The 25,879-nt window shown below is 44.4% G+C and overlaps 1 protein-coding gene across 1 annotated transcript in view; it reads left to right on the top strand.

Annotated features, from left to right (window-relative positions):
• The window catches only part of nudt6 (nudix (nucleoside diphosphate linked moiety X)-type motif 6), a 232,293-nt gene that overhangs the window by 199,970 nt on the left and 6,444 nt on the right, over positions 1-25,879 (top strand). The window contains exons 5-6 of the mRNA XM_078211281.1: positions 14,078-14,154; positions 14,243-14,364. Coding sequence (XP_078067407.1) covers positions 14,078-14,154; positions 14,243-14,364 — 199 coding nt within the window. The remainder of the gene's footprint in view (positions 1-14,077; positions 14,155-14,242; positions 14,365-25,879) is intronic.

The following is a 25,879-nucleotide window of genomic DNA, read 5'->3' on the forward strand; positions in this document are numbered from 1 at the left end:
GAGCTGGTGGTAAGCTGACTTCAAGTCAATGGTGGAGAACACCCGGTACTGCGCAATCTGGTTGACCATGTCAGATATGCGCGGGAGAGAATACGCATCCAGCTGCATGTATCTATTAATGGTCTGACTATAGTCTATGACCATCGGGGGTTTGTCTCCAGTTTCAACCACCACGACTTGCGCTCTCCATGGACTAGTGCTAGGTTGAATGATCCCTTCCCTGAGGAGCCGCTGAACTTCAGATCGAATAAAGATCCGATCCTCAGCGCTGTAACGCCTGCTCTTAGTTGCGATGGGCTTGCAGCCTGGCATGAGATTCTCGAATAAGGATGGTGGGGTGATTCTGAGTGTCGAGAGGCTACACGTGGGGCGTGCTGGGCAATTTGGAGGCTGCTGTGCTCCCACTGAAAGTGGAGGGAGTGGCCCATCGTACTGCAGGGTTACACTCCTCAGGTGGACCATAAAGTCTAGTCCCAGGAGTATTGGAGCGCAAAGGTGCGGTAACACGAGGAGCCTGAAGTTCTCATAAACTGTGCCCCGCACCGTTACGTTGACCACGCAGCTCCCTAGCACGGTAACAGACCGGGACCTCGACGCCATCGAAATTGTCTGTCTGACAGTCCATACTCGGAGACCGCACCGTTTCACGGTGTCAGGGTGAATGAAACTCTCCGTGCTCCCGCTGTCAAACAAACAATGAATTAGGCGTCCATTTACCTCTATGCCCATCATGGACTTGTCGAGTCTGTGAGGCTTGGCCTGGTCCAGGATGATTGACACCACCATTGGGTCTTGAGTGCAACTGCAGGCAGCTGAGATGGTTGATGATGATGACCCCTGCTGGTCGTCTGTGGTTGGTGCCGACCAAAATGGCTGCGCCCATGGATCGCACGTGGTCGGTGGCGCTAAAAGTGGCGGCCCCTGCAGGTCGCACGTGTCTTGCGTCTTCGTCGTCAGGAATGGCGGCGCTCTGGAATCGCACGTGGTGGAAGACCTCGAAGAAGCTGGAGACAAGGAGACAGGCTCTGGAGAATCACACGCCGCGCTGCTATGCTTGGAGGGTGGTTTGGCCCTGCAGACTTTGGCATAATGCCCTTTCTTCCCACACGTGGAGCAAGATACCGTTCTAGCTGGACATCGCTGCCGAGGGTGTTTCGCAAATCCACAGAAATAGCACCGCGGGCCTTCTGGAGCTGCCGCCGTCGTCAGGTCCGAGGTTGAAAACACAATCGCGCAGTTTTTCGGAGCCGCTGGGTAAAGTTGAGTCGGCGGCTGTACTTGCCACGATGTTCCCATGTGGTCGGTGGGGTAAGTTTCTAGACTTCTGGAGGCCGTTTCCATCGTGTCAGCCAATTCCACCGTCTTAGCGAGGTCTAGGGTAACTTGCTCTAGCAGCCGAAGGCGAATATACGATGAGCCGATTCCCGCCACGAACGCATCTCGGATCAAGTCGTTCGTATACTGGGCCGCCAACACTGGCTTGCAGTTGCAGGCTCTGGCTAGCTGCTGAAGTTCGCGCAGGTACTGTCCTGTCGTTTCGCCGGGCTGCCGCCGTGGAGTGGCTAGAAGGTGTCGAGCATGGATCTCATTTGGCGGTTTGTTGTACAGTTTGTTAAGTAGTTCGATGGCCCCTTTGTAGTCTTGGGCATCGCGGATTGATGAGTATACAGTGTCGCTTACCCTTGCGTGGAGGACCCGCAGTCTATCGGCGTCGTTTTGAATGGCTGTTGAGGCATCGATGTAGTCTTGAAAACACTTTAACCAATGGTCGAAAGTGTTCGACGCTCCCGCCGCACGTGGATCGAAAGTAAGCCGATCGGGTTTCAACATTTGCTCCATGGTTTATTTTTTTACCAAAATTTTGTTAGTAATAAAATTGATGCGCGATTAAATCACTCGGGAGGCTGGATCGTACCCGGGAAATAAAGGCTTTTATTACTAACAAGAATGGAGCATACTATATACAATACAATCCCGGCCTAAAGGGTCACCAGGCAGTGCAGTGACCCTTATACTCCTCCAGGTAGGCGGAGCCAACTGGAGTGTACCACAGAACAATATCAACAGGTGGAACAGCCCAACCCTAACCCCAACAGTGACAACAGTAACATATCTACAAGTACCCATAGTGCTGACCATCTATGGTTCAGTACTCATAGTGGTAACCAACTATGGTTCACCACACCCCTCACAACTAGAAACCAAGCCTGTCAATCAAGCTAACTTGGGTGGAGTACCTACCAGGCCACAAAACTTCATACTCTGTAGCGTGCAAGGAAACCCAGATTTCCCAAGCATTCCTGGATGAACCCCCCAACATGGCTCTCAGCACAATTGCACGTAAAAATTCCCACTCAAGGTGCTGTTAAAACATTTTATTTGCGCACGTATCTCTGTAAAGCCCACTCAATTTTCTTTTCAAATTTCACTTTCAAATGCGATGACTCTTCACAATAAAGAGTTTAATTAAAGAGCTGTTCTATATAATTCCATGTAAATAGGAAATAATAGAGGGACCAGCAATATGAACGCAGAAATAGGAATAACAGGTTTATATGCTGGTTTGACTTTGGATTAAAGAAAGAGCATCAAAAGTAAAATAAACTTAAAATGGTGCAACAATCGAATCAAATAATCCTAAAATAAAAATACAAGAGTAACTGAAATTACGAATTCTAATCACAGGAGTAAAGAATTATAGAATCATAGAATGAGAGAGCACATGAGAATGCCATTCGGACCACAGTGCATGCGCAGGCTTTTTGAAAGAGTTATCCAATTAGTCCTATTCACTGCCTTTTCCCCCATAACCATGCATTTTTTTCCAATTCAAGTATTTATCCAATTTTATTTTAACTGTTATTATTGAATCTGCTGCTACACCTTTCAGTGTGCATTCAAGATCATAACAACATTCACATAAAATATTTTTTTCGCATCTCACCTTGGATTCTTTGCTTGATACCTGCAATCTATATCCTTGGGTTATCAACTGCTCTGCCATTGGAAACAATTTGTTTTTATAATATACTCCACCAAACTTTTCAAAACGTTGAACCCCTTCATTAAATCTCTCTTTAATTTGCTTCTCTGCTCTAAGTAGAATAGCACAGCTCTCTTGATTAACTAAAGCCTTGCATCCCAAGTACAATGTTAATACGTCTCTTTGGCACCTTCTCTCATACAGTGACATCTTTCTCGAAGTATGGTGCACAGAATTGGACAAAAGACTCAAAGCTAGAGCCTAACCAATGATGTGTAAACATTTAGCATAATTGTGTTGCTTCAGTACTCCACGCATTTTCCTCAAACCAAGGATTCCTGAATGATTTTTTTAAAACTGACTGTGGTATTGTAGCATTTTGTGAATTGCAATATATATATTTTGTTTACTGGAAGATACCATACAAAAAAAAGCTGTTTAATACAAGGAGCCACTTGCGCATTTTCAATTCTGGCTGTCCCTAATCCCAAGAACCTCATACTATGAAATATAATGCATAATGGGATTGAGAGCAGACAAGTCCCCCGGGCCTGATGACCTACATCCTAGGGTATTAAAGGAAGCGGCGGCGGAGATAGTGGATCCATTGGTTATAATATTCCAAAATCCCCTGGACACAGGAAAGGTTCCAGTGGATTGGAAAAATGCTAATGTAATGTCCTTATTCAAAAAGAGAGGGAAGTAAAATATGGGAAATTACAGACCAGTTAGTTTAACATCTGTTGTTGGGAAAGTGTTAGAATCAATTATCAAGGAAACAATATCAGGACATTTGGAAAGTCAAAATACTATCCATCAGAGTCAGCATGGTTTTATGAAGGATAAATCATGTTTGACTAATTTGCTAGAGTTCTCTGAGGATGTAACAAGCAAAGTGGATAATGAGGATCCTGTAGATGTAGTATATCTGGATCTCTGGAAGGCGTTTGATAAGGTGCTGCACAAAATGTTAATTCACAAGGTTAGATCACATGGAATTAGGGCTAATTTATTAGCTTAGATAGTGACTGGCTGATGGACAGAAGATAGAGAATCAGGATAAATGCTTTTTTTTCTGGATGGCAAGAAGTAGTTAGTGGGGTGCCACAGGGTTCGGTCCTTGGCCCCAGCTATATACAATCTATACTAATGACCTGGATGCAGGAATAGAAGGCTCTATAGCAAAATTTGCAGATGACACAAAAATAGGTGGGACAGTAAGTTGCAATGAGGAAATAAGAACCCTACAAATGGATATAGATAGGTTAGGAGAGTGGGCCAAAATGTGGCAGATGGAGTTTAACATGGATAAGTGTGAGGTCATGCATTTTGGTCATAAAAATGGGAAGGCGATTTATTATCTAAATGGGGAGAGACTTCGGAGTGCTACAGTGTAGAAGGATCTGGGTGTCCTCGTTCATGACTCACAGAAAACTAGCATGCAGGTACAGCAGATAATAAAGAAAGTGAATGGAATGTTAGCATTTATAGCTAAAGGAATAGAATATAAATATAAGGAAGTATTGTTGCAACTATACAAGGCATTGGTGAGGCCGCACCTGGAGTATTGTGCACAGTTTTGGTCCCCTTATTTGAGGAAAGATGTGGCATTGGAGGCAGTTCAGAGGAGGTTCACGAGATTGATTCCAGAGATGAGGGGTTTGTCGTATGAAGAGAGATTGAACAGTTTAGGCCGATACTCTCTGGAATTTAGAAGATTGAGAGGAGATCAAATTGAGGTATACAAGATGATTAAAGGTATGGCTAAAGTTGACGTGGAGCAGATGCTTCCTCTTGTGGGGCATTCTAGGATGAAAGGTCATAATCTTAGGATAAGGGGTAACAATTTAAAACAGAGTTGAGGAGAAACTACTTCTCCCAAAGGGTTGTGAATTGTGGAATTCGCTACCCCAAAGTGTGGTGGATGCTGGGACAGTGAGTAAATTTAAGGAGGAGTTAGACAAACTTTTAATTGGTAATGGGTTGAAGGGGAGAAGGCAGGAAATTGGGGATGAGAAGCATGATTGAATGACAGCCATGATTGAATGACAGAGCAGACTCAATGGACTGAATGGCCTAAAATAAGAAGATATGAATCTTTTGGAGGGTTTTGTCTACTCTGCAGAGAAAACAGCATTTTAAGTTGCAGACTTAGTAAAACATAACTATGTTAAAGGAGCACAAGCTCAGAGCAAACAAGCAGGAAAGCTTCACAGACAAGTTAGTGTTGTTGATGAAAATGGCATTGTCATTGAAAATGGCAATGAGAAGGCAGCACGGTGGCACAGTGGTTAGCACTGCTGCCTCACAGTGCCAGGGGCCAAGGTTTAATTCCAGCCTCAGGCAACTGCCTGTGTGGCGTTTGCATGTTCTCCCCATGTCTGCGTGGGTTTCCTCCGGGTGCTCCAGTTTCCTCCCACGGTCCAAAGATGCGCAGGTTAGGTTGATTGGCCATTGCCCCTCAGTGTCAGGGAAATTAGTAGGGTAAATACATGGAGTTACGGGGATAGGGCCTGGGTGGGATTGTTGTTGGTGCAGGCTCAATGGGCCTAATGGCCTCTTTCTGCAATGTAGGGACTCTATGATTCTATGATTCTATGCCCAATCAACCACCTTTTGAAGTACATTTAGAGCCATCATCTGTCTTCCCACATTGGCATGAATTGTTGCAACATTTTTAAGGGGCAATGGCAGGTTTTTCCATAGTAAGAAGTTTAACAACACCAGGTTAAAGTCCAACAGGTTTATTGATTTTTCCATCACAGAGTACAAAATGAAAAAGGCTGTAGTTTTCCACTATGGCGGTAAAGAGTTAGAAGACATTTTTGAAGCACTTGCACCTGAGAAAAATGGTAATGGGCTTGGAGTGGTAGTCATTGTCAGATTGCCACACCATACACACTGACCAAATATCTCCATGTCTGTCTCGACCGATCTTTCTGACTCAAGCTGGGTGAGACCCAGGCAGCACAGCATTCACTGGGGCCCAGTGTCAAAATGTAACAGAGTCAAAGTGAAGGAAGAAGTATCCCTTTGTGCTACACTAGCTGCCATAAAGCAGGTAAGTTTAAAGGTCCCATTGAAAATGACAGGTCAGGGGGATGGTCTAAGATAGGTGGATAGGTTTAAGTGAGGAGGTCAGGTGGGGGAGTCACATTAAATGGTGGGAGAGTTGGACATTAGGGTGGGGGTTCGAGTGGGTTGGATATCATGGGGAGGGAGTGGGGGAATTGGACATTGCGGGAGAGGATGGGGGTGTTATACAACAGGCGGGCAGGGGGGTCAGACATCGAGAGAATGGGGGGTGGGGTTAGCAAGGCGAGAGGTGTGGCGAGGGGTGTGGCAGGTCCTCCTGGGTCAGGACGGGTGGGGGAGGGGTTCAGGTTGAGTCAGGTGGGGGATGTCTAGCTGGGTCGGGGGTCGGATCAGGATGAGAATCGGGCCCTGGGGTTGGGGAATTGATCAAGAGGGGGTGTTCCATGTAGCTTCAGGGGGTGGGGAACACCATGTGAGGTGGTTAGTTGGGAGGGCTGCAGGAGTCCCCTGCGGGATTGGAGATGTGGAGGAGTCCCATTCAGGGAATGGTCTGGGTGGTTAAATTAGTTACGCAGAAGTTAGAAGAGAAGAGGTTTTATTTCTTCTAACTTTTTCTCAGTAACTATTAGTGTAACTATGGCAGAACCATCTGAAGTTAACGATTAAATTGTTTTATCGGATAGTTACTAGTCCAGTGCAATTGCCCAGCGGAAGTTAGCACATCTTAACACAAATATGAACCCTTACCTGGGAACATTTGAGTGATTTCCCAGTGCATCTTTGGGGTGCCTCTCCAAATCCAGTGCTGGAGACCTCAGAAGTTACTGCTATAATTCAACTTCAAAGGAACTAACATCCCTTTGCAAGCAACAAGAAATCAACGAGACAATTGAGCAGTATTGCATACCTCTGAGTCAATTAGCAGCCAGTTGTGACTCTGGTGAAGTCAAACAGGTCAAGGGAAATAAAAACACAAATCAGCAAAGGTTGTCTCTCCAGCCAACTACACCAGAGAGCACTTGACAAAAACAGAAAGCAGTTAGTGTTTCTGGAGCTAGCAAGTTCACTGTTGCTTTCCAAGTCCCAACTATGGAAGTTGAGACAGCCAACAACGACACTTCAAGTTCGTCTCCTGTGAACACTACTCATCACTCATGTGCCAGGAAACCATCTACAAAGCAACAACAGCAGTCTCACAAATAAAGCTGCAATTTGTCCAAACGATGTTTCCACTGTGACAGTGCTTACCCACACTGGACAGAATGTCCTGTTACCAGTCAACAGTGTAAAGCTTGTGGAAAAGCAACCACCTTGCTTGTGTTTGCCATTCATCAGCAAAATCAACTACAAGACCAATATCAACAGAAGGGTGCCACATATGCACACCACAGCTAAACGGTGAGAGAATGTAACTAAAGTACAGGCAGGTTACCCTTAACATACCTCTATGCTCTCTTTCAGACATGTGACATTGACTATTGGCTGCTCGGGCATAGATGCTCTCATTCATACAGGAGAATCTATCAATGGAATGCGAGGCAAAATGTTCAAGAAAATTCAGGATTGCCCCATTCTCTCTAAACCAGGGAATATGAAAATTTTCCCTTACAACAATGGCAAACCACTGAAACTTCTCGGGACTTTTGAAATGCCAATCTCATTCAAAGCCACCAGAACAAAGAGAAACACTCATATGTCATATCTGGACAATGTGACACACTTATCAAATCTGCACATGATTGTCATCATGCGATTATATGCGATTCCTGCGCATACCAGTAACATTTTTGAATTGTATGCTGACTGCTTCACTGACATTGGCAAACTGAAAGGCATGCAGAGCCCAATGTGCCCTCAATGAGCATCAATAACAGCAAATATCATTTCGTATCATAAAACAGACTAAGAAGGAACTTCAGCATCTACTTATCCTTGATATCATTGGGAAAGTTGGGGATGAGCCTACCTCCTGGATCTCATCCATACAAGTTGTCAGGAAACCCAAGAGTGAGAACCAGATTAGAGTCTGCTTTAATATGCGATCACCAAACCAAGCCATACAACAAGAAAGACACTTAACACAAATAATTGATGACATCAGAGAGAACGCTTTGCCAAACTTGACCTCAATGTAGGATACCTTCAAACTGAGTTTGCAGAAAAATTGAGGTTTCTTACATTTTCCTGCACTCACATCAGGGGGGTGATTCTCCCAGCCGGGAGACTCAAGCAGAGATCGTGGTGCCCACCGGGGAGCCAGCTAAACAGCATGGAGCTGTATAATATATTTAAATTAGAATTTCCATGTAATTAGCAGGCCTGGGATTGAAGTCGCCGAGCCTGCTCACCAGGAGTGTTTCACTCCAGCAGGATTTACAGTAGCTTCCCACTAGCAGGGAACTGGCAGCCCGACCCTGCTGGAGTGAAGGGATGATGTGGAGATGCCGGCGTTGGACTGGGGTGAACACAGTAAGAAGTCTCACAACACCAGGTTAAAATCCAACAGGTTTATTTGGTAGCAAATGCCATAAGCTTTCGGAGCACTGCTCCTTCGTTAGGAGCAGTGCTCCGAAAGTTTATAGTATTTGCTACCAAATAAACCTGTTGGACTTTAACCTGGTGTTGTGAGACTTCTTACGGAGTGAAGGGAGGCCATGGAGCTCCAGACGGTCGGGATGAGGGGGTTGCCCCTGCGCATTGCCAGCCTGGACCCCTGGGACTGCCCAAGGATAAAGCGGAAATGCCCAGGGGGCACCTTGGCACTGTCCACAGGGCATCGGCAGTGCCAAGGAGGTGGGGCCTATAAGGGTGGGGGGGGGGAGATCAGGGCTGCAGGGGGGGAGGGGAGTTTGGAAGGTTGAGGCGGGTCGGGGGGATGTGAGGGGGTTGAATCTGGGAGGCCAGCGATTGATCCGTGGGGGGCGTCACACGGGCAGTGATGCGAGGTCGCGGGGTTGGTCAATGATGGAGCTGGCCAGCAATCGGGAGGCCAGTGGTGCGGAGTTACTGTGCATGCGCCGAACCCGGTGCTGACAGATCGGCGCATGGGCAGTGGCCTGCTCAGCGCTATGCTGCCTGCCTCTCCAGAGGTAATAGGCCCCTCCCATTGATATTTCGTGAGATTCATGCTAGTGCACTCTGCAGTGTACAGAGTGTGGGGGATTCATTTTGAAAATCCCACTTAAAAACCCAGTGGGATTTACTCCAGCTTTTATGCAAATTCGACACGTAGAATTTTTTTGGGAGAATCCCACCCCAGACCTTTCAATGCAAGAGGCTCAACCTTGGAGTCAGCTCAGCAGCTGAGGGATTTCAGCACATGATTCAGTCTGCACTTGAAGGACTTGATGGCATGCTGAATATCAATGATAACAGCCCCATCTGTGCTCGCACTGAAAGTGAATTTGAGAAACACCTACATGCATGCCTACATTGTTGGTTTTGGAGAATGGAACCACACATTGAATAAACACAAGTGCCTGTTCAATGAAAGCAGAATTGAACTCTTGAGTCACTTGTTCAGTGGTAAAAGAGTATCTATCAACTGATCCAGAGAAAATTGAAGCCAAACACTGCAGATTCTACAAATATGCAGGAAGTCTGGAGTCTATTGAGAATCATCGCATTCTGTAGTTGCTTCATTCCTAACCTCATGATGCTATCTGCCCCCTCCTCCCCCCCATCCCCAACACCATCCTACACAATCTGACGAGACCAGCATGTGGGAGCAAACTACATCACACAAACAGGCTGTACACCAGATCAAATAACAGTTGTCAGCAAATTGCACAAATGCCTCTTTTGACCCTGAGAAAACCACTGAACTAGTTGTGGCACAAGCCCAGTTGGCCTGGGTGCAGTTCTCATGCAAAAAGGCAAGGCAGGAAACCCATCAATTGTTGAACTGGCAAGCAGATTGCTAACACCTTTGGAGCAACTGCATTCAGAAACAGAGAGTGAAGCACTCTCAATCACCTGGGTATCTTACATTTTCATCTTTATTTGTAGAGAACTGAGTTGAAGCCATATCAATCATAGATTATGAGTAAACCTTTTCAACAATCCACACAGCACGTCACTTACTTGAATAGAGGATTGGATACTCAAATTACAAGAGTACGAGTTTCATGTTGCGTATCAGCCAGGTAGGCTCAATCCTGCAGACTATTTTGTCAGATTTTGCCAACAGGTAGCCCTTACTGTTAACTTCCCTGCAGCAAACCGGAGGTCAAGAGGCCTTCCCTGCTTTCCTGGAATCAGCAGCAGATGCAGGCCCCGCCATAGAGGGGAGTAAAGATGGCTAAGATTTGTTCCTGGAATTTTACAAATGTTGAAATGCACATGATTAAAGTGATCATATTTTTTCATAGAAAAAATATTTGATTAACACAAGGGGCAAAAGATCTGCTCACATAGCAGTAGTTCAAGCGGCAACAGTAAAGACATGGCTGCAAAATCAATTTTTAAATTTGAATTTTGAAAGGTTGGCGAGAGGGTGCCTCCATTTCGAAGCACCCTCTCCCTTATTTACCTTCCATCACAACCTGCTGCTCCTTTGAAGCTTGAAGGCCTCTAAGTGGCTCTCCAACATCGAGAGCCCACCCACCGCCTTTAACTGGACAGTGAGCCTGTCCTTTGGTCATTAATTGGTTGATTTGGGGAAAATGTTCTCCACATAGTGCGGGCTTCTGACCGACATTTGTGCCAGACGTTGGGGTTCAGAACTTACAGGGAAAATCCTTTCCCCAAAGCACCTCAGAAGTCAGAGCAAAGATCAAAGCAGCCTGCTAACAGATCTACGAAAGCTGCAGAAATTTGACCACTTAGAAATGCCAGAGACAGAAAAAGAAAAGCTTCCTAGTTCACCATGGATATGGATATGGGTGTTTTCAAATATTTGTTAATAGACTTAATTTGTCACATCACATTAAATGTATTACTTCACATCACTCTCCTGTGTTCTCCTTTCAAAAAAGGCTAGTGTCAATTCTGTGCTTAATTTTTCATACTAAATGCAAAGACATGAATTCATCAGGAACATAGGGACAGGAATATGTCATGTAGCCCCTCTTACAATCAATGGGATTATGGTTTATCTCTGACTAGTTCCATACCCCCACCTTTGTCCATATTTTAACAAATATCTATCAATCTCAGTTTTAATATTAACAATTGATCTAGTGTCAATTGCTGTTTTCAGAAGAAAGTTCCAAACTTTGCTTCACTTAGTAAGTAGAAATGTTACCTAATTTTATTCCTGAAAGACCTGCCCTAACCTTTAGGCTATGCCCCCTTGTTCTGGATTCCCCAATCAGCAGAAATAGTTTCTCCTTCTTTCTACCCTTTTTATTCTTCTTAATATTTGGAACATTTTGATCAAATCAACCCCTTAATATTTTAAATTTTATGGAATTCAACCCCAGTTTGTTGAATCTCTCTTTGTAATTTAACCCATTGGGTCCAAGTATCAAACTGCCAGCTGTATCTCTGTTTAAAATTTTAGGTTTATTTGGTAGCAAAAGCCACTAGCTTTCGGAGCGCCGCTCCTTCATCAGGTAAGTGGGAGTTCTGTTCACAAACAGGGCATATAAAGACACAAACTCAATTTACAAAATAATGGTTGGAATGTGAGTCTTTACAGGTAATCAAGTCTTAAAGGTACAGACAATGTGAGTGGAGAGAGGGTTAAGCACAGGTTAAGGAGATGTGTATTGTCTCCAGCCAGGACAACTAGTGAGATTTTGCAAGCCCAGGCAAATCGTGGGGGTTACAGATAGTGTGACATGAACCCAAGATCCCGGTTAAGGCCGTCCTCGTGTGCAGAACTTGGCTATCAGTCTCTGCTCAGTGACTCTGCGTTGTCGTGTGTCGTGAAGGCCACCTTGGAGAACGCTTACCTGAAGATCAGAGGCCAAATACCCGTGACCGCTGAAGTATTCCCCAACAGGAAGAGAACACTCTTGCCTGGTGATTGTCGAGCGGTGTTCATTCATCCGTTGTTGTAGTGTCTGCATGGTCTCCCCAATGTACCATGCCTCGGGACATCCTTTCCTGCAGCGTGTCAGGTAGACGACGTTGGCCGAGTTGCAAGAGTATGTACCGTGTACCTGGTGGATGGTATTCTCATGTGAAATGATGGCATCCATGTCGATGATCCGGCACGTCTTGCAGAGGTTGCTGTGGCAGGGTTGTGTGGTGTCGTGGTCACTGGTCTCCTGAAAGCTGGGTAGTTTGCTGCGGACAATGGTCTGTTTGAGGTTGTGCGGTTGTTTGAAGGTAAGAAGTGGGGGTGTGTGGATGGCCTTGGCGAGATGTTCGTCTTCATCAATAACATGTTGAAGGCTCCAGAGAAGATGTCGTAGCTTCTCCACTCCGGCGAAGTACTGGACGACAAAGGGTACTCTGTCCGCCGTGTCCCGTGTTTGTCTTCTGAGGATGTCGGTGCGGTTTTTCGCTGTGGCGTGTCGAAACTGTCGATCGATGAGTCAAGTGCCATATCCTGTTTTTTTGAGGGCATCTTTCAGCATCTGGAGGTGTCTGTTGTCATCCTCATCATTTGAGCAGATCCTGTGTATACGGAGGGCTTGTCCGTAGGGGATGGCTTCTTTAACGTGTTTAGGGTGGAAGCTGGAGAAGTGGAGCATCATGAGGTTATCCGTGGGCTTGCGGTACAGTGAGGTGCTGAGGTGACCATCCTTGATGGAGATGCGTGTGTCCAAGAATGCAACCGATTCCAGAGAGTAGTCCATGGTGAGTCTGATGGTGGGATGGGACTTGTTGATGTCATCATACAGTTGTTTCAGTGATTGTTCACAGTGAGTCCAAAGGAAGAAAATGTCATCGATGTAACTAGTGTATAGCATTGGTTGAAGGTCCTGTGTGGTGAAGAGGTCTTGTTCGAACCTGTGCATGAAGATGTTGGCATATTGAGGTGTGAATTTGGTCCCCATGGCTGTTCCGTGTGTCTGGATGAAGGCAAGAGTGTTCTCTTCCTGTTGGGGAACACTTCAGCGGTCACGGGCATTCGGCCTCTGATCTTCAGGTAAGCATTCTCCAATGTGGCCTTCATGACACATGACAACGCAGAGTCGCTGAGCAGAGACTGATAGCCAAGTTCCGCACACATGAGGATGGCCTCAACCAGGATCTTGGGTTCATGTCACACTATCTGTAACCCCCATGACTTGCCTGGGCTTGCAAAATCTCACTAACTGTCCCGGCTGGAGACAATACACATCTCTTTAAGCTGTGCTTAACCCTCTCTCCACTCACATTGTCTGTACCTTTAAGACTTGATTACCTGTAAAGACTCACATTCCAACCATTATTTTGTAAATTGAGTTTGTGTCTTTATATGCCCTGTTTGTGAACAGAACTCCCACTTACCTGACAAAGGAGCAGCACTCCAAAAGCTAGTGGCTTTTGCTACCAAATAAATCTGTTGGACTTTAACCTGGTGTTGTGAGACTTCTTACTATGTTCACCCCAGTCCAACGCCGGCATCTCCACATCATAAAATTTTAGGCCATTCGTTTGATCAAAACCAATTTTTTCCCTTTACATTTTTTGTGGGATGTGGGCATCACTGACAAGGTCAGTATTTGTTCCCCAACTCTAATTATCCTTGAACTGAGAGGTTTGCTAAGCCATTTAAGAGGGCAGTTAAGAGTCAACCACATTGTTGTGAGTCTTGAGTCACATGTCAGCCAGACTGAGTGAGGATGACAGATTTCCTCCCCTAAAGAACATGATGGAACCATCTGGGTTTTTACAACAATCGATGATCATTGCCACGGTCACCATTACTGACACTGGCTTTAAATTCCAGATTTATTAACTGAGTTCAAATTTCACCTGCTGCAATTGTGGGATTTGCACCAATGTCTCCAGAACATTAGCCTGAGCCTCTGGATTACTAGTCCAATGGCATTACCACCACTTCACTGATTAGCAAATAGAGAAGCCCTTAACTTTTTCACATCATGAAGTTACTTGCTTTGGTTTCCCTGAAACATTGCTTCCATTGAAAACAACCACTAATGCATGTTTTCATTGCAGCATATTGCCTTACATATTGCGGCAATCTGAGTTTTACACTACCCCTTGCTGTGATGTACAGTCTGGATTGTAAAAGAGTAAGTGTCCTTCCTTAATCTCAATATTTCTCCACCATTTATGAATTATGTTTATTTATGTATATTTATATTTTAATTAATTTTACAGAGCATGACCATTACTGGCTGGGCCAGCGTTTATTGCCTGCGCCTAACTGCCCTCCATTTCAGAGGGCATTTGAGAGTCAACCACACTACTATTGACCTGGAGTCACATGTAGGCCAGACCAGGTAAGGACGACAGATGTCCTTGACATTAGCGAAAAACTCAGATGGGTTTTTACGACAATCGACAATGACTTCATGGTCATCATTAGACTTTTAATTCCAGATTTTCAAATTTCACCATCTGCTGTAGCAGGATTTGAACATGGGTCCTTGGATCTTGCTCTGAATTACTGGTACAGTGACAATACTACTGTTCCACTATGCCAATTTTTACAGTACAATATCCTTGATCCTGAAATACATTCTTTTCTAACATTACCAGCATAATTCGGGGAAAAGACAGGCTTTTTGGGAACAGAATTTAAATCAGTTTTGTATACTGTTTTGTCTTTGTTATAAACAAAAGTAATGGAGCAACATCTCAATATCCTTAGAAGCTTCCCTTTCTGAATGCAGAAAATCTCCAAATAACTCTCTCACAACAAATAGTGTCCCAGATAGAAATGAAAAGGCAAATATGAACATTAAACCTTTATTCAGTATGGATTCTGAATCTTTAAGCATTGCAATAAATTTTGGCTCAATCCTGACCTCTGGGAATATGCAGCAGCTGTTAATTTCAAACCAGAATCCTAATCACACTATAGGAACCCGATTTATATATATTAATAACTGGCCTATCGATCCACAACATGATACTCCAATGCCTCAGTATCATACAGCAGCTGGTTTGGGTTGCATTCTGCATATTTCAAGTTTAATACCCCGCCTTCCTGCTGACCCTATCATGGACTGGGACTAATATCAAGGCCATTGTTGCATGTCTAAATTGATCAGAAATTAACTCATGCTTTTGAATAGATAATAAATGGAGATTGGGAGAGAGGATAAAGTCAATTGGGGCAAATTTCTTTCTTCAGTGCTGGTTTAGTTTGCCAGATTTCTCACCCATTAATTAAATAAACAGAAAATCAGTGGGTTTCATCACAGATCTACAATCATGTGCATGAATGTTTTGCTTCCCGGCAATGCCTTATGCCCAAATTCGAAAGAGGAAATTCTGCCCGAATTATCTCTAACAGCTGAAAGGATGCCTCACTCTGGTCAAAATTCCATTACGCCATATCTTAGGCCTTGGCAGATGTGAGACAGACCATGTGGGTCAAATTGCTCATTTGTATGCTTGCCAGTATTTTGTATAACATTCTTTCCCCTGGGTATTGAAACTGTTTTTGGAAGTCCATGAAATTGTGTTAAGAGCTCTGTTTTTCTCCTGAGGTCTTTAGTCCTTTATTTGTATATTTTCTTATTAAGACAGCTCTGTGGAAGTCATTCACATGTAACACTTTATCAGAGATTCAGTTATATTGTTGTAAATTATATAGAAGCACCAAGATTTTTGACTCTATTCTTCTGCGAAATGGTTTAACTATTGTGTACTTTAAACATAGTTTACTTAGTTACTTGCTGTGAATCTTCCGCTTCTGTGTGACTTAGGCAAATCTTGTTATCTGTAATGTGCGGAAGACCTACATTACCTGCCTGTGAGGGATCTGATTCATTTTGGTTCAGGGTTTTCATTATAATGTTGTTGTTGGGCCACAAATGCTTCCCTGCCAACATCCCCACCACCACCCTCCCTAATGGAAACCTACTGATCTGGGAGGCAGAAAGTTAGGCAGGCCAGCTGAATGTGAAAAGCCTGCAGCAGCTCCTTAAAGAGGAGGGATAAAAATAATGTCAGTGGTGAAAAGCAGCACTTTAAAGCACAAGATGACATTTTGCAAAACCCACAGCAGTATGTACATTAAATTTATTTACCTTTTACAACTCAAAACACATAAACGGCTACCGTAATGATATGTCTCAAACTGTGATCCAGCTTCCCTTAACTGCAGCTGGGAAATCCTTCTAATTTACACTGACAGTGGCCATAGCGTGATCTCACTGCCCATGTTTGATCTTGATCAGATGTATTTTGGCAAAAAATGGCCTTAACTGATTCAATGCGTATGTGACTTCTGTCTGATTCTAATGAAAGATCTGCTGCCTGTATTGATTATTAATTTTAACCTGAATTATATAGACAGACAGTGTGATATTTACCATCAGGACTGGAGGAGGTTACAGAGATAGGGTGAGGTGAGGCCATGGGGGAATTTAAACAACAGATGAGTATTGTATATTTGAAGCATTGCTGCACTAAGGATGAATGTATGGGTTGGTATGAGTTATGATACATGTTACAGAATGGAGAAGAGGTTGGGAAGCATGCATGTCTGCTCTGTGTGCTGAGCCCCTCCCCAGTAAGAGCTGAAGATGTTTTTTTGTGCAGAATGCGAGGTGAAGAAGTCATACAGACTCAAAACATTGGGCGGAATTTTCCAAATTTTTTCAATGTGTTGTCTCCAGCAGGAAAAGCAGAGGGCAGCTCATCAGCTGCTTTTGTGGGTTTTCCTGCCATACTTTTAAACTTTTGAAAAAAAATGTGATGATGCCATCCCATGACGACATGGTGGTGGGGTGGTTTCTAAATTACCCTGCCTTGCCAGCAACCTGGGCTCCTGAGAGATCAGGGCACTGTTTTTAAACGGAGCACCAATGTAAAGAAAATAATAAAAGGAATGCCACCCTTCCCTAAGGACATGGAAACCCCCATAATGGGAACCCCCCCACCCAAACCTCCCCAATGGAAGACCCCCCTCCCTTCGGGTACGACTGGGGGGCTAGCCAGTGCCAGGGTATTGCCCAGGCATGACCCTCTCTCTGCTGGGGGCTATTCTTACCTGTGCACTTCCTATGGGTTCTGCTCCCAGTTCCCCGTTTTTCAAAACCTGCTGTAAACACCTCCGACATAATGTCACACTAACGGGGTGAGTTCCCTATGTGGGAAATGATACAGTGGGGTGGCCTGCTAGGTAAATCTTAGAGTATTATAATGGGGTTCCCATCATTGCACGGCGGGAACCTCATTATGTCACTGGCTGAGGGCGTGGACTATCATAGGAAATAGAAGCAGGAGTGGGCGACCAGGCCATTCAGCCTACTCCCCCATTCAATACAATCATGGCTGATCTGTACTGGCCTCAACTCCTTTTATGTGCCATTTTCCCACAGCCCTCTATTCTTCAATCTATCAAATATTAATATTGTGAGCGCCATTTTGGGACTTCCCCTCAATTCTCTGTCCCTACTGCCATTTCCGCTTCTTTAATTCTGTTTCTCTCTCCACAGATGCTGACAGTCCTGCTGAGTTTATCCAGCATTTGCTGTTTTTATTTTAGATTTCCAGCATCTGCAGTATGTTGCTTTTATTATGATAGATCAGGTGCTCGCTTTCATTACTGATACCTCCCCTGCTAATACTGTGTGAGATCTCTGAACTGTGTGATGTTTAAGTGCATAATGTCATAATGAGAGGGTGAATTTGGAGTTAGATGTAGGTTAACTTCCCCTGGCAGTGTGGATTAGATTATTCATCCTCTTCCTGCACGGATGGCATTTCTCTGGCAGTTGACTGCGGAGCTGACTTCCTTCGCAACCGCTTCTCAGACCGGCTAGGTGAGATTGGTAGACCTCCTGGATCCATTCTGGGCAAAAAGAACATCTTGATGCTGGAGATGATCTCAAATTAAACTCTCCAGGGAGCCATGGCTAAACCTTGGTGCACTATTCTCATTCATTAAGGCCATCTCCAGAACCTCCGACCAGACAGCTGGGCTGCAGACAGTAACATATGTGTTTGGGTGACATTTAAATATGGTGCCAGGGACTTTGGCCCCATGAGATGATGACAGGAGAGTGAGTCAGTGCCTGCCCCACCATGTGATTCAATGAGCAGCGAGCCTATGCATAATTTATGAGGTTTTAAGCAGAAGATCAGGTGTGAGAGCCTGACCTGCCAGTCAGCAGGAAACCTGCCGCCAATCCCACCTACCACTGCACTTAGCTCCAGAGCAGAAAATTCTGCACAAAGTACTTTTATGATATAGTCACTATTGTAGAATGCAGCCACCACTTTGTACACATAAGAAGGTGATAAGGACCAGATAATCTGTTTTAGTAATATTGGTTAAGGGGTAAATATTTGTCAGGACTCTTCTGGTACACTGTTCTTCAGAATGGTGCCATAGGATCTGTCTGCGATACTTAATCTGTTGTATGCAGAAAGATAGGCACAGAATATGATTGAACTGTCCTAGCTTGTCTGCTGCTACATCACTATCAAAATTACTATTATTGACTTTTCATCCTAGATGGCTAGGATTTGAGGTTATTTTTCAACACCATGTTAAATGAGTGCACAATTATTGAGACCATTGAACTATACATGCAAGCAGAGGTACAATCATGGTCAGTCCAAAATGATGTTGGGTATTGCACAATACAATCTGCTAGTCACTGTTCAATCTGGCAAATATTCCAGAACTGACACCTTTAAGGATCTGTGGACTTGTACACCCAGGTCCCTCTGTGTGTCTATGCTCCTGATGGTTCTGCCATTTATTGTATAGCTCCCCAGGAACATTCTGAGATGGACTCCCTCCAGGACATCTAGAAGGTCCACCTCTGGGTGCTCCCCTCCCCCACCCGCCCACTGCTGTGGTGTTCAGGAGTCTAAGGCTGCCGTTGGCCTCCATCCAGCACTCTGGAGGCAGCCCTAGGCATTATTCAGATGAGTTCCGACATATGCTGACTACATTATCCCAAATGTGTTTCGCAATGCCATATTTTCACTGCAGAGAATCGGGCATGGGTGGTTAAGCCTTCATCTGCATCCCATTAACAGGATGCAAGTGAGTTTTGTAATAGCCTCCAGTGGGTTTCCTGATCCACCATGGTGGGCACCATTGGAAGTGCCTATAGGAAATTCATGCCAGCATAAAAACAATTTTTGGGCCTCCTGCCAAATTCTTGCCCCATCAGGGACTTGGGATAATTCCACTCCAAAAAATGAAAGGGTATGTTGCATGAAAACCACTATTAAATCACCTTTTAATCTTTTCTGTTCCAAGGAGAATAGTCTCAACTTTCCTAATAACTGAAGTTCCTCATCCCTGAAAACATCCTGGTAAATCACCTCTGTACCCTTTCTGAAATCTCTACAACCTTTCCTGAAGTTCCAGCACGATCTCTTTGCTTTTATATTCTATGCCTCTATTTATAAACCCAAGTAACCTATAAAGTTTTTTAATTACCATATCAACTTGCATGTCACCTGGCAGTCTGGAAAACATCCATCAACCAGCACGCTCTGCTTCTTGTCATAATTCCATATCCATTCTGCCACATCCCATTATTCCATCAGCTTCTATCTTCTTATCAAAACTTCTGTCTGACACTTTGTTGAATACTTACTGAAAGTCCATCTACTGATTTTCTCACTACTACTGTGAAGTTGTACGAACTGAGCAATGGCATGATGGGAAAATTGCTCAACTATTTGGTACAATATAAGAACGGCTGACCAAGCTATTTCAAAATGCCTGACCCCTGTAAGACCTGATAAGGCTGACTCCGCATAACTTAAGACATAAATAAGACCAGAGAAGGTCAGGCTATTCCAAAATGCCTGACCTCTGTAAGGCCTGATAAGATTGACTGCTCATAACCTAGGGCTGTATGAGTAAGACAAGATAAGGTCAGGGATGAAGAAGTCACCGACCTTTTTCTGTCACGTCAAAGGACAAGATAAGGGTATGAATGATGAGACAAAGAGTTCTAGGAGGTCTGCAGGTTGTGCCATGATTAATGACATTGTTTATGATTCTATTACTGATCGAATTCCTGAATAAGCTCTAGTCACGCAAACTGATAATGATTATGTATAAGTACTGAACTGATTCTTTCTGTAAGCGCGGACTTGAGGAGGAATTAGCAAGTTGTACCAACTGCTCTCTGCACTCAAGTTTCAGCCAATACTGCATGCAGTCTTTCGTTAATAAAGGCTAAGTTATTTAGTTGGAACAAATTTTGTTGAGTCTTTCTATCACAGTCAAGAAGCAGGAAAGTTTCCACTTCAACACTACTAGCATCTGATTAGATCCTAAGTAGGCTTGTAAATCCTCTGGAAGGCCAACACTTATATTATTTATTTATTTAGAATACAGGAGCCAAACTATCACAGATTCTCAAAAGGGACACGGACTGAATTATTTATTAGCATTTCTGCAGCTACAGATTTTCTAAATCACATCCTCTCCACCATCTTTGATGCCCTTGTCTCCAATAAGACCACTTCTCTTTCTCACTCTGGCCATTTATCTGGTATACCCGATCTTAGATCACTGAAATCCATGGGATGCAGAGATGAACATCTTTGGTGGACAACTAGTTTCACCAGCCATTGCCAGATCTGGCTGGACCACACAATGAGCTGTTGAATCCTGGTCACCATCACTAAAACTGATTATTCTTTAAAGAATGCAAAGATAACCCGGATTCTCTCTTATGTTATAAACTGCCTTCTTAAGCAACCCTTCCCTGCCTCCCCCACCCTAATCTCCAATAGCAAGTGTGAGGAACTGATGGACATGTTCGTCACAAAGATTACGGCCATCCATTCAGCTGTCTCTGCCACTACCCTCCCTTCCCAGACCCAACTTCACTGAATGTTCCCCACAATCCTAGTCATAAATTCATATCTTCCTCTATGTTCTATCCATGCCTTCTCCAAGCTCACCTTGTTCATGAGAGCCAGTATTATCTACTTTAATCAAACTATTGATCAGCCACTTTCCCTTCATGGGCTCCATATTAACTGATAACCATAATAGTTATTTTGCCTCAGGTAATGTCTCCCACTCCTTCATGTCTGCTATCATCACCCCTTCCTTCAAACAACCATCACTACCATCTTTGAATCTACAACCCATTCTCTTACCACTCCTTCCTGTCCAAAGCTCTTGAGTGTGTTGTTGCATCCCAAATCTGTGCACATCTTTCCTTCAATTCCATATTTAAATCAGATTCCCAGCCACCCTCCCTCCAAGGCACTGAAACAAGCCTTATTAAAGTCACAAAAGATTTTTTTTGACTGTGACCATGCTAATCTATCCTATTTCATCCTTCTTGACCAAATGCAGCCTTTGACACAGTTAACTGCACCATCCTCCTTCAACTGTGTTCCCTATCATCTATACTGTGTTCCCTATCATCTAGCTGGGGTTGGAACTTTCCTTGCTTGCTTCCACTCTTACCTGTGGAATCAAAGCCAGAAAATCACCTGCAATGGCTTCTCTTCTGTCTTCAACATTGTTAACTTTAGTAACTTCCTCACCCCCAAGGGATCTACCCTTTTCTCACTCTTGTTTTTCATTTACATGTTACCTCTCGGCGACATCATCTGAAAACAGAGTTGGTTTCCACATGTAAGTGGATAGCATCCAATTCTACCTTGCTACCACTTCTCTTGACCCTTGTACTGTCTCTAAATTATCAGTTTACTTGTCAGACATACTGTACTTAATAAGAAGAAATTTCCTGTGAAATATTGTGAAGAACAAAGCCATTGGCCTTTGCACCCCACCACAAACTCAATTCCCCAGCCACTGACACCATCCCTTTCACCAATAACTGGCTGAATCTAAACCAGCCTGTTTGCAATCTTTGATTCCGAGATAAACCTCTGACCAAATAACTGCACCATAACAAACACCTCCTATTTTCACCTCTGTAGCAAAAACCCAGTCTGCAGGTTGAACAGGTGATCAAGAATGCAAATGGGATGTTGGCCTATATCGCAAGGGGGCTAGAATATAAAAGCAGAGATGTCTTGCTGCATCTGTACAGGGCATTGGTGAGGCCGCAGCTGGAATACTGTGTGCAGTATTGGTCCCCTTATTTGCAGAAGAATATATTGGCTTTGGAGGGAGTGCAGAGAAGGTTCACCAGGTTGATACCAGAGATTAGGGGTGTTGATTATGAGGAGAGACTGAGCAGATTGGGTTTGTACTCGTTGGAATTTAGAAGGCTGAGGGGGGATCTTATAGAGACCTATAAGATAATGAAGGGGCTGGATAGGGTGGAGGTGGAGAGATTCTTTCCACTTAGAAAGGAAGCTAGAACTAGAGGGCACAGCCTCAAAATAAAGGGGGGTCAGTTTAGGACAGAGTTGAGGAGGAACTTCTTCTCTCAGAGGGTGGTGAATCTCTGGAATTCTCTGCCCACTGAAGTGGTGGAGGCTACCTTGTTGAATATGTTTAAATCACGAATAGATGGATTCCTGATCGGTGAGGGAATTAGGGGTTATAGGGATCAGGCGGGTAAGTGGAACTGATCCACTTCAGATCAGCCATGACCTTATTGAATGGCGGGGCAGGCTCGAGGGGCTAGATGGCCTACTCCTGCTCCTATTTCTTATGTTCTTATGTTCTTATTATCATCCGACTCTGTGAGCATCAACATATGTGCTGCCGAAACATTCATCCTTGTTTTTGTTACCTCTAGAATTGACCATTCCAATGCACTCCTGGCTGATCTCCCACATTCTATCCCCATAAATTTGAAGTCATCCAAAATGTTGTTACCTCTATCCTAACTAAGTTCAACGTTTGTTCATCCATCACTTTTGAGCTCGTTGACCTGCATTAGTTCACAGTTAAGCAAAATTTGTTCTTGTTTTTAAATTCTTCTGTAGTCCGGTCCCTCCTTATTTGAATAAATCTGTCCTGTTCTACAACTCTCCAAGCTATCTATGTTGGTCCAATTGTGACCTTTTGGGCATCCCTGATTTTAATCATTCCACCACTGGCAACCAAAACTTCTGCTGGAGAGGCTTTCCATCGTGGGAAAAATAGCAGAAGTGTTTGAAAATGCTAAGTCCCGATCCTGAACATAGCACTTCTCATTTTCATGGGAATGGGGTGGTTTGCATTTTGTACACTCACTGGCTTGGATTTTCTGGCTAAGTCATGGTGGGACCTATCGTGGGGAAAGCAGCAGACCAGCCAAAAGTCCATTGGGTGCGAGCTTACAGACCATTCATGCCATACTTCCACTGCAGCGAAGTCAGAGAATTTGGCATCCAGCCAAATCTCTGTTCACTCTCGCGGGATGGGAAAATCTTGCTGTGCATTAACTTTCAGCAGGACCAGAAATTCCCAGTGGTGAATGGGGCAGAAAATCTCAGCCACAGTTTATGGAGTCAGTTAAATTATTAGCTATTTGCACTGAGGTCAGATTTTGGTAGACCAGGAATGTGAAACCCAAGTGTGCAGATAAGACCTGGTAAGAGCAGGTCTGAACTTTGTGGATACATGTGGATAGCCAGGGTACCTCATGAGTACTCCATTGGATTTAGTCCTGGGACAAATTTGTGGGTGGTCAAGGTGCCTTTCGGGGGAGTTCAGTTGTGCTATGGAAATGTTGAGAGGAGGCATGAATGTGCATAAAAATGCATAAAGTTATTAACTTACATCCAGGATAATCAAGGACCCCACGGACCCCGGACATAATCTCTTTCATCTTCTTCTGTTGGGAAAAAGACACAAAAGTCTGAGATCACGTACCAATCACCTCAAGAACTGCTTTCTCCCTGCTGCCGTCAGACTTTTGAATAGACCTACCTTATATTAAGTTGATCTTTCTCTACACTCCAGCTATGACTGTAACACTATGTTCTGCACCCTCTCCTTTCCTTCTCCCCTATGTATTCTATGAATGATATGTTTTGTCTGTATAGTGCCCAAGTGACAATACTTTTCACTGTATCACAATACATGTGACAATAATAAATCAAATCAAATAATTGTGAAGCTCATTGGAACTGTCAACAGACTTTGATGTTACTGCACTTCTTTTCAACCGTCCTGATCTTCTTCACCTGCATTGGCTAGAGTGCTAAAGCAATCCCTGAGCTCAATGATAAAACCCTTCATCACATCAAGAGATCGAAGCCCGCAATCTCAGTTTGATCTCTGCTATCACCAGATAGTGGGCACTATTGACATCTGCCTCAAAATGGACCTTGGCGTGAAGGTGCCTGTAGGCCCCAAGAGTTGAGGGACATGCCTTGTTATTGCCCCCTGGCACTCTGCCCCTTGTGGCAATGCTGAGGTGGTTACCCTCCTCCATTGGGGGTGTCCTCCTCTGCGTGTGGGGGATTCCCCTTATCCATGGGGGGTCATGTGGGTGGGGGTCCCCTTCCATGTGTGGAGGTTGGGGGAGCTCCCCTTAGCCACAGGGGTGTTGGGGGGGGGGGGGGTCTTGACATCCTTTCGGGGGTAGGGGGGGGGAGCACAGTCCTGATGTCCGTGGTAGGGTCTCAATGTCTGTGGTGGGTGTGCCAATTTCTGCTTGGAGGAGGGGGTCTCAATGTCCGTTTTGTGTGTGTGTGTGTGTGTGTGGTGTGGGGGTGGGGGGGGGAACCTTAAATTTAACTTTGAGATCAGATTGCCCTTTCTAAAGGGCACCCCAATTTCAGATTGCTGGTGTCACTAGTGTGTTTAGGGTTAGGGTTAGCTGCCCCTCCAGCTGGCTGTATCATCTGTGCCAGCACTCTGAAATTGCACAGAGTGCTGTTAAATCAGTGAAAAAAAGTTGACTGTGAAGCCAGAGTTTCACACAGCTTTTCTTGCCTGATCCAACACTCTGTGCCTTTTTTGGAAGATTGCTTTCAATGACTGTTTGGTGATACGTTGGGAGTCAATAATCTTAGATAGTGGGCCTCAGCCCTCTTTCTAATTCAGTTGAGAGTCAACTGGAGGCCACAACAGCTGTGCAACATCTGCTGCAAGCATCATAGGAGCTGTGAGGTATGTGTGTCTGGAATTGGATTAGGCTGAAGGTGGGGTCCAGAAGAATGTGATTGGACTGGGGTCAGGCTGGGACGGAACTTGGGAACGACGATTATGCTGCTGATTGTTTCCTGTTGTCTTTAAGTGGTGTAGGTTACATTCAAGTGGTGTCATTGAAACCCAATTCCCCACCCTCAAACATGTTGGCAGCCAATGAATAACGGAGATTGTGATGGGTGAACATTGTTTTCTTATAGTGATCCAAAAGCACCAATTCACTGTGATTCGTGTGAAAATATAAGCGATTGCATGTAGTTAAAGTTAAAGTTTATTTATTAGTCACAAGTAAGGCTTACATTAATGCTGCAATGAAATTACTGTGAAATTCTCCAAGTCACCACAGTCCAGCGCCTGTTCAGGTCATTGCACCTAACCAGCACATCTTTCAGACAGTGGGAGGAAACCGGAGCATAGAACATAACAGCGCAGTACAGGCCCTTCGGCCCACGATGTTGCGCCGACCAGTGGAAACAATCTAAAGCCCCTCTAATCTACACTATTCCAATATCATCCATATGTTTATCCAATAACCATTTGAATGCTCTTAATGTTGACGAGTCCACTACTGCTGCAGGCAGGGCATTCCACGCCCTTACTACTCTCTGAGTAAAGAACCTACCTCTAACATCTGTCCTATATCTCTCACCCCTCAATTTAAAGCTATGTCCCCTCGTGCTAGCCATCACCATCCGAGGAAAAAGGCTCTCTCTATCCACCCTATCTAATCCTCTGATCATCTTGTATGTCTCTATTAAGTCACCTCTTAACCTTCTTCTCTCTAA

Source organism: Mustelus asterias, chromosome 1 (genome assembly GCF_964213995.1).
Source record: "Mustelus asterias chromosome 1, sMusAst1.hap1.1, whole genome shotgun sequence".
NCBI classification, from domain to species: Eukaryota; Metazoa; Chordata; class Chondrichthyes; order Carcharhiniformes; family Triakidae; genus Mustelus; species Mustelus asterias.